General features: G+C 30.5%; 3 protein-coding genes across 6 annotated transcripts; 1 reads left to right on the top strand and 2 right to left on the bottom strand.

The window, feature by feature from the left end:
- The first annotated feature begins 1,550 nt into the window (after nt 1–1,550).
- LOC143148884 (short neuropeptide F) lies at nt 1,551–7,418 on the top strand. Its single transcript, XM_076315676.1, has 4 exons — nt 1,551–1,645; nt 4,571–4,672; nt 6,564–6,745; nt 7,268–7,418. The coding sequence occupies exons 2-4, from the start codon at nt 4,585–4,587 to the stop codon at nt 7,325–7,327; spliced, it is 330 nt and encodes a 109-aa protein (XP_076171791.1). The 5' UTR covers nt 1,551–1,645; nt 4,571–4,584; the 3' UTR covers nt 7,328–7,418.
- Nucleotides 6,397–11,197, bottom strand: LOC143148882 (lipid storage droplets surface-binding protein 2-like). 4 transcript variants are annotated; one of them, XR_012992632.1, is made up of 5 exons: nt 9,738–11,197; nt 9,368–9,657; nt 8,989–9,277; nt 7,751–8,888; nt 6,397–6,743 (listed from the first exon to the last, which is right to left on the bottom strand). XR_012992632.1 is itself a non-coding variant. In XM_076315670.1 (3 exons), exons 1-3 carry the CDS (start codon nt 9,665–9,667, stop codon nt 8,650–8,652), a joined length of 828 nt encoding a protein of 275 aa, XP_076171785.1. In that variant the 5' UTR covers nt 9,668–11,197; the 3' UTR covers nt 6,798–8,649. The 4 variants fall into 4 exon arrangements, 1 of the variants encoding a protein (XP_076171785.1); XR_012992631.1 differs by having other exon boundaries at nt 6,398–6,743; nt 9,368–9,704; nt 9,771–11,197; XR_012992630.1 differs by having other exon boundaries at nt 6,398–6,743; nt 9,368–9,688; nt 9,771–11,197.
- A 203-nt stretch (nt 11,198–11,400) lies between these two features.
- On the bottom strand, nt 11,401–15,370 carry LOC143148881 (lipid storage droplets surface-binding protein 2-like). Its single transcript, XM_076315669.1, has 4 exons — nt 15,223–15,370; nt 13,225–13,565; nt 11,921–12,170; nt 11,401–11,846 (listed from the first exon to the last, which is right to left on the bottom strand). The coding sequence occupies exons 2-4, from the start codon at nt 13,558–13,560 to the stop codon at nt 11,593–11,595; spliced, it is 840 nt and encodes a 279-aa protein (XP_076171784.1). The 5' UTR covers nt 13,561–13,565; nt 15,223–15,370; the 3' UTR covers nt 11,401–11,592.
- Between the last annotated feature and the right edge of the window lie 5 nt (nt 15,371–15,375).

The following is a 15,375-nucleotide window of genomic DNA, read 5'->3' as shown; positions in this document are numbered from 1 at the left end:
TGACTTATTTCTCCTTATTGCTTATATTTCCTTATTCTATATATTTTATTACATTATTGATGTCATATAAGTTTTTACGTATATTATACTTTGAGTTATTTAACACCTTGTTCTTCTACAAACGGTCTGCATCATTAGACTGAAATGTTGAGAAAGTAAAATATATTGTTTCTATATTGATCTAATACCAACAAAACTCATGGCTATTTAATCTTAGAGTAGTTTGGTAGGGTCTGTCAGATTTCAGTCGACAAACATTGATCTGTAACTGATAAAAATATACCGCTTAATGCGCTAGCTATTATCTATCTTTCAACTGACTCATACAGGTGCCAATACATTTTTAATATATATACAATATACTCGACCGGAAATCATGTTTTTTAGTGGAACATGGTATTTTTTTATTACACATTCGGTTTCTATGCAAAGAAATATTAATGTTTTGTCTCAGACAGTTTTGCCAAATATCCCTACATCGACTACAAAATGATTATTAAAGTACCAATTTCTCTAATTCGATTATAAGATGCTGATGATATTCGTCAAGCAGTCGATTCCTTCCAAAACAGAGTAGATTTTTATATCTTACAGAACAGTAGTCCATTTGAACACTTACATTAAAATTTTTTTATTAGAATTTCAAAATTATTTCACGTTATGTGAACCAATGCTACATCTATTACGTTTATTAGATATATTGTGAATCAATTTTAATATTATATTTGTGTTAATTTATTTATCTATTTGAAACATTTTCGAGGAAACTGTTTCAAATAAAACTTTTATGTTTTTTTCTTCTTTTTCATTCCCATAAAATCCGAATGTATAAGTGAATATCCGAAAGTATAATAAAATATCAAAAATCAAAATTCCGATTATATTTAACACTCATCATACTCGTACGACAGTGACTTTGTTCGTAGTTTACGTAATTCATATTTTTGTTGTATAGAATTGTTATTTTTCAAAAAAGGTTACATTAATCGAAGGCTTATTTTAATACTGTCATATACTATTATCGACAACGATTCTACAACGTCTAGCTTAAAAGATTACCAATCACCTGCCAGCAATTCAAAATGACTCATTGCACATATTTATCTCTATGTATAAAAATATTTTTGCAAATTCGAAAATTTAATGGAAAATCTTAATCATCGCTGTGTATCGTGGATAGATTACTTTTGCCTGAAGGTAATCAAAGTTTCCTTTTTGAAAACTGGTATCGTCTCTAGACCTCTTTCTCATTCGCTTCAACGTACACGTGTAGTGTCCATGAATCGATCATAGAGAAGCAGTGATAACGTACACTAGAAAATTGTCTAGTATAGAAATTGCAACGAACTTGAGCGAAAAGGTAGAGAAAAGTGAAAGAAAAGGACACGAGAGATGTACGCTTGCGCTCGAAATCCCGTGATTGCTTTCGAACGATCATCCGTGTCTACGTCCATATTCCCCTACCCCGTAAAAACCACCGCATCCCCTATATACACACATATATAAAGACACCCTCGATAGTGTCTCACTTCGCATCGTTACCGTCGTATCGCGCGACTCGTACAATTTCCAAGATCGTACTCCCTTGAACAAGCAAACTCATCAGCTTATTAAGACACTCTTTGATCCTGTCCTCTATCACACGGTAAGTTTGTTAATTCCAGTAATTCTTCTATCCTATATTAATTTGTCGAGACGAGGTTCGAACAAATTTCATATTCTTTATAATATTGTGATTTTCATTTTTAAAATTGATATTTCATTATAGTTGTGTCAATATTACTCGTTTTAATCCATTTGAAAAGTACAGATTTGAAAGACCAGCAAAGGTTCACCCTTCTGTCGATAATTCGAAAGTTATTGTAATTTCTTAGTGTTACGTCTTGACAATGAGGGAAACGTACATTTTTCAATGCGAAATGAATAAAATATGTGTTGCATAAAAAGTATTTGTATAAACTCGATGAAGTTTTTAATGTTGTATAGCTGATTCTTATTAAGTAGAAATTGAAAAATAACTTGTTCTATGCCAATATTATAAAAAGGTTTTCGTTAGAGATGCGTGTTTGACTCATTTTTACTCCCAAATGGATATTTTCATATTTTGGGTTAAAAAAGGAACGACGAGATTAGAAAATCGGTAAAAGCAAGTTGAAAAATTTATATATTCAATGGAAAGGCTTCTTTTTATATTTTTTTAAAACAGGTCGTATTTAAATAACTTTATTCGAGAAAAATAACGTTCGTCTACTTAAGATGTTGTTAACATACAACAATAACGTACAATTGGTACTATTACTTATTTAAATAACATATGTTTGTCAAAAAGCATGGTAACGAATATTTCTCTCAAAAGTTATTTTTACATCTCTCTACACCCCCTCTCCATAAACGATTTGCAAATAAAATGAAAATAAATAGTCAATGATCACGTTACAGCCATTTTCTACTGTAAATTGTTCGAGAATGCATCTGAATCTGTTGAAAAATAGACACGAAATTATATATCATTCTATTTAATTTGTAATTTATAAATCAATAAATGTAAATATTAATCCTGCAATATAAAGTCCAATTACGGTATCTAGAGAATTGCACACAGTGGTATAAACTGATACGAATTGTGAACCATAATTGTATGTGAGAACTAAAGAAGCTAATTAAAAAGTGCTTAGCATTGTGAAACAAAGGACTAACTCGCATCTGTTAACATCCTGGTAGTTAGAAGTAAAAATCAATTACATGAACAAATGCGATAACAGCCATATGTAAACGCGATATAGAATATGCAGAATGATTAATCTGCTTTCCCTGTATAAATGAACTACTAATCGATAGATTATAATACGGGGCTGCCAATAACTTAAAGTAAAAAGTATTACGTTCACTTCCTTTTAAATACAGGGACCGAAATCGTAATATTACCGAAAAAGAAACTGGTTGTACACGTGTGAAAATAAATTGTAAATGTGACTAAAATTTATTCATACACTCAACTACGACGCAATTGTTACCACGGCAAATATAGTTGTCATGTTTGTTGCTGTGTAAATGATCGTATTCGTTTGCATGTATACGAGTTTGCAATTTGTAACGATCGGTAGGAAACAAGATACTATCAAAAATATTAGGAAATTTAAACAAAAGATCTGTGAAACGTTTGAAAAGTTAATAGTTCAAGGAATATATTACCAAAAGTCTATGCAACAGCAATCTTGCGAACACAGCTATGCATTACGATCATCCTTAACTTTCGATCAATAAATCTTTTTGCACGATTCTCTATATTTACTCCATTTGATGAAAAAATAATTTATACAGAAGGAAAATTGAGACGTGCCGCAATTGACTTGAAAATTTCATTTATAACTAATTTCACTTTAAGTTAAAAGGTAACTTTATTTCAACCAATGCGGTTTCACTTTTGTCAATTAATACATATGTATAAAGTATTTTAAACTGTTCGAATGTCGTGAATGCGGTTTCGTTTTCAATAAAATGGCATTAATTGATTTCACATCGATCTGGTATTTTTGAAAATCAATATCATGTGACGGTATTGCAACTTGAAATTGAAAATCTCCACTGTCGTTTACATAATCCGCGTAATAACCAGGTGGTTGCCTCGTTTGATGATTATGTTCCAAATGCGTATAAGCATAGATAAATCTTTGTAATTTAATCTTGGAAAGAAACTCTAATTCTGTAACTTTTATACGTTGGAATTTAGCTCGCTTTGTATTCATGTTTTCCACTTGAATCAGTTTGCGACAAACGATTAATTCTATTCGAATATTGCAAAATTCAATCTGCGATTAGATGATCAAAGGTGGACGTAGATGGTGATGTAAATGTTGCGTTTAAAATGGCACAAGTTATTTTGCAGTTCTGGAATGAAGCAGATAAAGTGTTTTGGATGCTTTCGTTAAAACACTTAAACTGACTTTTCGCGCGTCCATTAATTACTTCGACGATGTAACGATTTTTTGTAACGAGTCGCGACTGATTAGCTTGTTAGGTGCATCTACAAAGGACAGTATTTTAGCAATGTATCCTCGTCTGGTTATTTCCTCAACAGAGTCTCGAAAATCACGATCCACAAGAAAAATATCATCCGGTTTACTATATATCGAGTAATAATATTACTTGATTATTTGTCAGTGCACGGAATCGTTTAGTATAATCCGTTTGGTGTATAATTCATTTATTTCGATCATTAAACGATGACAAACGAATACTACAATATTCTTCCAATAAATGCTATGTTTACAGTAATTAGTTGCCATCTGTCGTGTAATAAGACGAAGTTTTGCTATTTCTTCGAATGCTCAGATTTTAGAATGTCAAAAAGAATACCGTGATCTGCACACACACACACACACACACACACGTTTTAGATTCGTAGAATACTGTTAAACATTTCAATACTGGATTGAAAAGTGTCCATACTTCGCTCAGACCACTCTCTCAGGAATCTTATTAAAGTTATCGAATAAATAGTTACGTATTTCTTTAAATTAGCTACAGCAACTCTAATAACAATCGATAACGAATATTAATTTATTTTCAGGAAACGTAAATAAGATGTCAAGTAAATTCTACGTAAAATCTATATTACTTTTCGTCATTATCGGCTCCGTTGTTGGCATTGAAAAATACATAGACTATGGAGGTATTTATATAAATATACAGTAATCCTTGTACGAGTGAAATAATGTTTTGCTAAATAATTGAAACAATTTCTTCCAGATAATTGAAACGAAATTATTCCCATTACTGTTTTTCTGTATTCTGCACAAGAAAAATGTTAACTTACGAAACGGTCACAATTGATAAGGCACACACGTGGGATCGAATTTCATTCACTGAGAAAAACTAAAGTTTTTATATTTGTCGTGTTAGTTTCATATTGGAATATTATCAATAGACTTCCGGATGAAAGTCACTGAGCTTAAACACAACCTTATTCGAATTATTCTTTAATGGTATGTAATTAGAACTAAAAAATTATTCAGAAATGATTCGAATACCATACAATAAAACGTATTTCGAAGAAGATAGTGTTTGAACACAATTCATTGGAATTCATTTTACGCGTGTGCCTTATCACTCTTGGTTGCGAAACGCTGCCAAACGTAAATAATTCGAGTCTCACTCGCCATTGCTCCATGTTGCCTATACTAGAGTCATAATTAAGTATACTGTCGGTAAAGGACACTGAGAAATTGCCTAATCTTCTCTGCCTCTATCCCGTACTTTTTGACCCTACTCTTCAGATTTAGCCCCCTCGGTATATTTTTTGTTTCCAAACTTGAAAAAAAATGGCTCGGTGGTAAATGATTTGCCAATAACGAAGAGGTGGAGTCTGCGGTTGATGGTTATTTTGCAGAACTCGACGATTCTCACTATAAAGAGGGTATCGAAGCTATTGAACACTGTTGGGAAGATTGTATCGATCTAAAAGAGGACTGTGCAGAGAAATAAAAATATTTGTTCCCAAATTTTGTTGTTTTCTTTGTTTGATTAAGTACTTCTGGGCAGAGGTTCGCCCTAACACCGAAAGAGAGAAGATAAAGGAGGAAAAGTGAACAGAAGATGTTCTTTACCGGACAGTTTACTTGACTTTGATTCTAATCGTTCACACTTTTCGCGTGGTTTGGCCAGAGTCTGAGATGAACAAAGATGCATTTCTGGAATGAGAACTCAATTTCCCGCGATTAATTGAAACACCGAAGAGTCGATTTCTCTTCAGTTATCGGAGATTTCTATAATACAATTTTATTTGTCTGTTTGTTATTTTATCAAACTTCTCGAGCGATTGTAGTGAAACTTTACTGTAGCATTGCTACAAAGTAGTCTGATTTTGAATTTAAACTAAAGGACATGCAAAAGTTCTTTATCAAAGGAGGAATTATCGAATGTGTCAACTATAAAACATACAGTATCTCGTTTAAGCGAGAATATTCACACGAAAATCAATTATCAGCAGTTTTTAAAATGAAATTTTTAAAAATTGTACTCCAGGCACTTTCTAGCCATTTTAAAGAACAGTTGTGACAAAAAAATACTCGAACGAGAAATGTACACTTTTGATTGGCCGATATACCTTAAGTAAGTGGTAGTAAGTGCCAAGGAAATCCCACATGCTCTTCAACCTCACATCAAGTGGTCGGGGAAGCCTTAAGAAACCCGTGAAAGAAAAGACAAATAGATTGGTGCACGAGCAAAGAATCTACGGGCACGCCTACCATTCAAGTGGAGGGGAGTCGCCTGGCTTCAAACAGCTGCCATTGGCTATCTCCAAGAATGCCCTGAACCAAGGCCCAGACAGGGGCCCCATCAGGGGCGATGTTTGCCATACCATTGCGCAAGGCCCAATAATAAAACAGCAAATTTTGGGGGTCCAGGAAGGAAATTTTTATTTCGCTCAACATACATAGTGTTATATAGCATATAATACTTTATTAATAAATGTTATTAATGGTAGAACAATATTGATCAATTGTATTTTAATCAAACTTTCATTATAAATTGATTGATCTATTTGTGAATAATGTTCACAGATGAGATTCCGGAGAAAACACTAACCGAAAACATCCACGAACTTTATAAACTTCTAATGCATCGTAATACTTTAGACAGCGCTAGATTTGGCGAGGTTCCGTTAGAACATTTAATGATTCGCAAATCGCAACGATCTCCATCTTTGCGTTTACGTTTTGGACGTTCGGATTCTCATCTACCTGTAAGTATAGTTTTCTTTTTTAACGAATTATCTTATAAAGTTTAATGGAGCTGCAAATACAACAAATGATAATGGTAATGATTTTTCTCAAATAAATTTTGTTTTACAAAGAAACAAATTCGTCTCAAAATGACCTTTAAAGTGATCACATATTAAAAAAGTAATAATGCCACTTGAATCCCCTCTCAAAATCATGAAAGGCATATTTTACCTCTTTTTTTTTAAATTAGTTATACGAGATATATTGTTGTGATTGTGACAACTTAAATGAGACACCCTGTACATGTGCGATTATAATCGACATATACCAATACTTTCGTGTAGGTATCAAAATGATTCAATGTACGATGCCTCTTTCTATTTTGTACCGATAGTATCAAAACGATATTGTTCTCATCACTACTTACATTTAAACTAGTATAATAATAAAACTTAAAAAATTAATAGTAGTCTAACATTATCATTGTAGACAGTAATCGTAATATGTTTACAAATAACATTTGAATAATTTGTATTTTTCAGATGAGAACATTCTTGGAATCCATGAACGCTATTACACCATCAAGATTCGACGATAATTAAATAAAAATGGCCAGTTCTATTTTCTCCAAGCTCTTTTTCCACGTGTATGAAAAATTATTGAATGTACTGCAATCGCCTTTATATGATTATATCTTCCTTTTAATAATGTCGAAAAAATCTTCAAAGTTTATTCAAAAGTTATTTCAAATTACAAAAGTGTAGTTCATTTTCAATAACTATATATTTATATTTTCAGAGTTATTGTAGAATTAAGGAACACAATAAATTTACTTCCTCGAAACAATCGTGTTATTAGTGATTAAATTTTATCAAAATTGGTTAGATGTGTTAAAATTTTCGATGTGGGCAATGTCATGATACTCGAGAGTCAATAAGTACTACCACACGGTCAGCTTTCATTTTTGTCAATGGACCTAACAATAAGTATCCGTCCTTGATTAATATATCTACATAAGCGGTTACCCAATTCTTTCAAGAACTGCAGCTTGCTATGTTTGCTTGGTTCCTCCCTCCGAGAGTAGAATAATAATGGATTCGTTTTGGATTGGTTCCTCCCTCCGAGAGTAGAATAATTGTTAAATGTTGTACTAGCCGTGGACGAGGGATTATGTCATTCTCCCTTTTCCATGCCATTGGGTGCGACTATGGAGGTCTCGGGTGGCCGTGAAATTGGGACTCATGGCGGCCCTTTATGTGACCCCTGGAAAGCGAGAGCGTCCCAGAAAGAAAAAAACGAACCGGGAGCGAACACCGCGCTGCACGAGAGGGAGGGGAGGGGCATCAAATGTTAAGCTTTTTGAAAGGTTAATTTAAACTGTTTTCCAATTTCAGTAGTTCAATTGAATGTAATTCCAAGAAAACTATTTTGCTACGAAATCACAAAATTTAACTCAAAAGTACACTGTTGTAATTAGAAAACTCGTTTATCGTTTAAATATTGTTGTTTCAAATCATGCGTTTTTACAAAACCTCAGGTCTTTCAAAAACAGGATGTAATGGAACAATTCTGTTTCCGGATTCGTGTTCAGGATGAGATACACATCAAAGACCACCAACTGGTTATTGTAAAACAAGGAAAAGATATTTATTTGTTGATCAATCTAACCAGTAAAGATCAAAATATAAAAAGGGGTACTATTTTACAAGTTTAACTTCATATAATTTTACATTCTTAATAATCTTTGTAAAAATTTGTAATTTTTAAAAGATAAGTTATAATCAAATTAAAGTTAGTTTACCTTACAATTAAAGAAAACTTGATGTACAAATATAAAAGATTAAATATTTTTCTAAATAGGATATGTGTGATGAAATAGATTTCAACATTGTTTGATAATTAATATATAATATTTTAACTCAATTTAACAAGAGACAAGGTATATGTTAAACAATTTAAGAGTAAAAGACAATATTGACTCTAAAAATTTAATTGTTTGAAGAATAATAATTGTACGTAAAATTAAAATAAGAATTTCTATTTTATACATATGTTGCCACCTGTCCATTAAGGCGAAGTAAATACGTCGAGAAGCACGAGAGCTAAATTCACTCAGTTTTTCCATAGTGTGATGAAGTTTGACATGCTCACTGCACATTTTTTCTATACAAACGAATATAATAATTTTTAGTTATATAATATTTTCCAATAATCTATTTTTAAATTATATTTTTCAGTTACTTTGCCAAAAATATCATCTTACCTGTTTCAGTAGTATGTAATTCTTCGTATGTGGCAGGTAAATATTTATCTAACATTAACTCTGCAAGATCAGTAGTACTATCAACAGTCTTTAAAATACTAATTCCCGTTTCAGTTGACATAACTTTATCTGCTTGTTGCCAACTATATATTCTAAAGTAATGGACCTTGTAATAAGTAAGCAATGTCATAACTTTGACTTTATGTTTGGTTTCTTGTTTTAAATCAGTAAATGTTTTAACAGCTGGTCTAAGATGTTCAAAGACAATGGACTTAGTACGATTTAATATCTAAAATAATATCAACAGTTTTCGATTAATTAAAACATATTTAGATTACAAAAATAACTTACTACATATAAATATTAGAATTTGAATTACTTGATTTGGTTCTTCCTTGATAATGGGTAAATTCACTTCTACATAATCAAGTCCTTGACAAAGTGTTTTGTCAAGAGTATCAATTGGCTTCTTCATTAATACAGCTAATAATGACTTTTCAAATACAGTATTAACAACATTTTCCATTGCATCAAATGCCCAATTAATAAACATATTTGTTCCCTTCATATGACTATATACTTTTGTAGATTTATTCCATAAATAATTTACACTTGGTATTTTACGAGCACGCTTGATAGCTTGCATTTTATAAACATAGTCCAATAATTCTACTTCCATATTAATAGTTAATAGTGAAATCTAAATATCAAAACTACTGCCGTAAGAAAGAAAAATAATTGTTTTATACCTCATATAATGCTGCTTGAAGATAGATACTTACACTTTCTATGTTTCACTCAATAACAAAATGTGCACCTTGATCTCTGAGTCATTCACTGTGGAATTTATTTACTTGATATCCAACAATATCTGCATAAATGATTTATTCTTCTTTTATGAGATATCATTAACCTCTTGTGTTTTTTATAACACAATATCATAATTCCTTAAAATATGGCAGAAATGCGTTATTATCACATCTAAAACTGCATCACTTTAAATTTTAAACCAACTGTGTTTACAAATGAAATCTTATATGAACCATAATATATCAAATTACACATACAAGATTTAACATTTATAATCACCGATTTTGTTGTGAGGTCAAAATTTCGAAATCTTGCAGTTCTGGGTTCGAGTTCCGTTACGATACATTTTTTGTCACACTCCGTTATCAATCGTTTCCTTTGCATTGAAATTGATTTTTCTCATAATTTGGATGAAAAATAGAAAAATGTTTTTTATAATGCTTTAAGAAAATATAATAATATATAGATTACAATAAAATCATCGACAAATATTATTAATAATGGATTTTAATTATTTAAAATTATTAAAATTATTTTCATTGACATTATTTCACTAACATTGTATAATGACTAAACATATTCATCAACTCATATAGTATGTTGGTGATAATGTATCTAGTTTGCACAGAGAAGTAGAAAGAATACATTGATACAGTCAATACTTTACATATTATTTGCAATATTACTTTCTATAATCTGAAATAAACATGCACGTAAAGTATTACGATTCAAAATAATCAAAACTTCTAACAAAATTAAAAAATTAACATTAGAAATACAATTAATTTGTTTAATTTTTACTAGGAGTTAGGTTCAATTTACAAAAAAATGAATGAAGATATATTATCTATGACAAGTACAATTTATTTATCAAAATCTGTCTGTTTTTACTTATTAAAGCCTGTGAAATAATGTCATTAAAAATATGATAAAATGCTTGTCAGTGATTCCAATGTAGCCCTACACAAGGTGTCCCAAAATGATGTATTAATCGAAACTTCTTTTCATATAAAGAATTGAAATTTAGAAATCTGATTGTTGACTCGCGCTGTCGTAAACGAAATGGTAAAGATATTAATACTTTGAATGCTAGAGATTTACATTATATATGTAATGTGGTAATTAACATGTTAAACTAGCTTTTTTTCAATGGAACATTCTATAGTTATGATCTAGCCACCGATTAGGCACAATCTATTACACCCAAAGAATATTGATGAAGATTATTTAATTATTTGTGTAAGGAGTAATCCAATAATAGAAAAATTTTAGTTCAATTTTTAATGAAAGACATAAAGAGAATGTATTTGTAATTACATTTCTTGTAAAAAATTGAATGAGACAGATAATGTAGTGATATTAAGTTTGTGTTGCACATCCAAGAAATTTGGCATTGAACCAATTAAGTCCAGCAATGGCCGACTACTAACATACGTGGGTCAAAAGAAATGACAATAAGTCGAATATTCAGAATATGAGGTTAATCGAAAACAGTTTTAAATGCATCTTCACAAGAATAGCCTTTCAATAACATGTAAATTCAAGCATAATGTATCTCCATTATTATCTTTTAAAAGTCCAAATGATGAAATATCTCAGAAATTTCATTAATTTGTAAATCATTACAATTTTATTAAATGCACTTGTTTAATTTCTGCACAATAGTTCTCATATAAAAAAAGTTGTATACATTGATATGTTTAATAAAAGGATGCCCAAGTTGTATGAAATTGGTACAAAAATAATACTCTGCTATCCACTATTCATATAACTACCATAATAGGTTTCATCATTCTAATTTTTCTCTTTCTTTTCATCTGCCACATTTTGTGTTTCTTTATTATCAGTCTGTTTCTCATTTAAACTCAAGAAATGTGTTAAGTGAAGAATTGATATAACGCTTGACATATATGATGACACATCTTCTTTCTTCACAGTCTTTAATTGTGCTACAATTGAATGGTATACACGATTTGCAGTCTTTGCCGATAATTGACCAATGGTTTGTACAGCATGCAGAACTTTGTTCTCATCAGCTGATACAGGAACTGCAATACAAAAAATATTCTATGTACATCTATTGACTTTAATAGATTTCTTGTAAGTTATTTAGGAAGTATACCTGGCATATTTTCTTCTCCCTCAACTGGAGGGAAGTAGCGATCCAATAAACCATTAATAAGGATACTTGTATTATCCACACCTTGTACAGCCATATTACCATATTCTGTATTTAACAACTCATTAGCCTTTACTATACTGATATCTTTAAGTGTAGATGCTTGTTGAGTTGCTGATTCTTTTGCAGCGTGAAGTTTGTCAATTGTTGGTTGCAAAGAACTATTCATTACTGCTTTAGCTGCATCATAAATCTGTAGCGAATAAAAAACATTTTACAGAAATTTGCAGATTTCCTTCAAAATTCTATACAACTACGAACTTAATATTTATGTAATAATTTGATATTAAAGAATAATTAAGTGCTGTTTATTTAAAAATAAAACCACATTACAGAGGTATATTTTGTAAAGATGTAACACAAATATTTATATACCATTTCTATATGTATATTGAAAAGTTTACATTTTGAAATACAGTTTTGAATGTATATTCGTTATTAAAAAGTGAGATTTGGGGATGTACGGTAGGTATGGTATTAAATAACTGACGCAAAGCGAGTCAAGATAGTGTAAATAGTTCGGCGGACGGAAAGGATCTGCCTTGGTTCTTTATTGTACGGGCAACCTCTGCTTACTGTCCTTCGACCGCCACCCTGCTGTCCTCGAAGACGATTCCCACGATCGCCTTCTTTCGGACAGCGGTAACACTTCAAGTGCAGGCCTCCGCCAGCAACGATAAGCTAGTTTGACTGTTTATATTACTCGGCGCCAAGTCCTCCGCGCGACGGTCGCGCGTCAAATTACACTTTCAACGCCTAGCTATTCGTTGCCGAAACTATGCGGAGAGGTCCGCTACAGAGAAATTAATAAGATATTATTTTTATATTTCAATATTAGATTATTCAACCTATGATCATGTCTGTAACTTATGCACAACATATTATTTAGACTATAAGAATTTAAAAATAGAATCTAAATTAAACGTTTTAGAATAATAATAACAATTTCTAGAAAGAAAAGAATAACTTTCATATGAATTCTAACAAATTTTTTATGGAAACTGTAATTTAAAACCATATCTTATATATAAATAAGTCTTGATATTTAATTTGCACACACACTTCAAGTAAAATTAGTAGAATATAAATACTACTTTTCTCTTATATTATCAATTAAATTACATGTATTTACTAGTAGAGATAATAAAACTGTATTTGATTGATTTAATATTGTCAAGAAAAGATAGTAAGAATTCCTGACTGAAGTATATCTATTATATTTTCTTTATTTAATCTTTTATATTTACCTGTTGAGGAGGCTGTTTCATTATAGGTACTTTTTGTTCAACTATATTTAAGCCTTCGCATAATTTTTGGTCAACAGCCGTAATCTGTTCTTCGAATTTTTTAGCCAAAGGTGCGGTAAGAGGTGCAGCTGTAGCAGTCGCATAATGAAGTCCTGCTTCGGCATTACTAAGTGCCCAATTAATTAATTGATTTGAATCTTTTAAATAAGAATACGTAGATTCCGTTTTCTCAATTGCCGAGTGTATAAGAGGAATGCGTTTTACACGCTCAATTGATTCGAGGTGAGGCATGTTTTCGGATGTGATATTGTCTGTACTATTTTTGGCCTCTGCCATTTTTTCTGCAAAGTGAAGCAAAACATTAATAATTATTCAGTAAACAATGTTATTAGTTTACAGCATTTTGCGATAACTGCAAATACACATATGTCAAAATATGAAACATGTAAAATTGAATGAACTTTTAAATGTGGTATTTTTCAATGAAATTTAATTGCACTATGCTTCAGTTCACATTTTATGTCAATAATTATCTTTTGAATTTTATATTGTTAAATATACTTAAAAGTAGAAAACTGTTGCAAAAATTCTGCATTTTTAGCAATTACATAATTACAATTTTACTTAGTTTCATGTTTTATCTTTTGTTGCATTGTGATTTGTGACACGATTTTATAACAATATCTGTTTTAACCAATAACTACAAATGCTATGCCTATTTGATTTCATATTCAAAATACTTTTCACAAATTTTCTCAATTATCAAGAATGAGTAGGTAAATAATAATATGTCTTTTTCCAGGGAAAATTAAAATTTAAATCAGAATATATCTATTTACACATAATTAGTATAAAACAAATAAATACTGCTTGCCAACTCATAAGTAATAATGCTAATTAACCCTTAAATGCATAGTTTTTTTCTTAAAAATTGCAAATAAAGTTGAAAAAATTATTTTACAGTATAATAAGTAAATATTGGCTTGGAAACAAATTAAAATTAATAAAAATATGTTTTAGAAATACAACAGTAGATGAGAAATATATTGTTAGTATATAGTAACATCTTTATGAACAAAGAATAAATATGTTGCAGTTCTGTAACCATATGCATTTAAAGGATAAATTAATATTGACATTAATGAAAATAAATATAATGATAACATATAATCACAATGTGTACAACAATTGGTGGAATCACAAATACTGTTTGTGAATAATTGGTGTGTCAATAAAAGAAAATTATTTGTGTCATATAACTAATTCATAGTATAGTACTCAACTTGTTACAAGATTATGAGTAAAATTCATGCTTCATTCACTGTAAGAAAGAATCTATTAAAATTATCTATAAAGCTATACATCATACAGACATTGGAAATAATAACATGTTGATATACACATATATATGTAGAGTTGTGTAACTACTATACATGCGTTGATATACATTTACCCTTCATAAATTAACAGTTTCCTATGCTATACCTGTCCTTCAAGTATATAGTGTTCCTACCTTAGTACCTAAGTATCAGAAAGTTTAGAAACTTCTAATAAACCCAAAAATAAACTATTGATGAATTTGATGTAGTGTTATAAAAGTTTCAAAGTTTTAGTGAAATATTCTGTAATATTTGTTTAAAGAAACGCGATATTACTATGCTGTACAATTTTAAATGTCAGAACGATTTAGAATATGATGTAGTTACCATTTTTTTTTTCAATAAAGATTAATGTTTAATTATTTATTTTTTGTGTGAATAATTACTAAGTATTAGTCTATAGAATAATAATTTTTTTTAAAGTAAATTCCTTATCCTGTTATTATAATGAGTTAGCACTTTTCACGATACACCTGTACGATTTTCATTGCGAGTGACTGTCCACGTAAAAGGATAAAGAGGTCATTGATATATTTTTCAAATGCATTAAAGAGATAATTCAATCATTCGATTATTAGACATATTTGTGAATTATTGGTATTGATATATGTGTACTTACAGTTTTTGATACAACAATTGGTAAAATACGGTAACAGGATACACAAACTTAGCCGCACAACAGATTCAGTGAGACTGTGATACGTACACTTCTCAGTAAGTTATAAGTAGGTTGGGACGTTCGTTGGAGGGAGTAGATACTTCTCAGGGCCGT

This window comes from Ptiloglossa arizonensis, chromosome 7 (assembly GCF_051014685.1).
Source record: "Ptiloglossa arizonensis isolate GNS036 chromosome 7, iyPtiAriz1_principal, whole genome shotgun sequence".
Taxonomy (NCBI): Eukaryota; Metazoa; Arthropoda; class Insecta; order Hymenoptera; family Colletidae; genus Ptiloglossa; species Ptiloglossa arizonensis.
The sequence above is the reverse complement of the archived record's forward strand: the minus strand, read 5'-3'. Positions and strand labels throughout refer to the sequence as shown.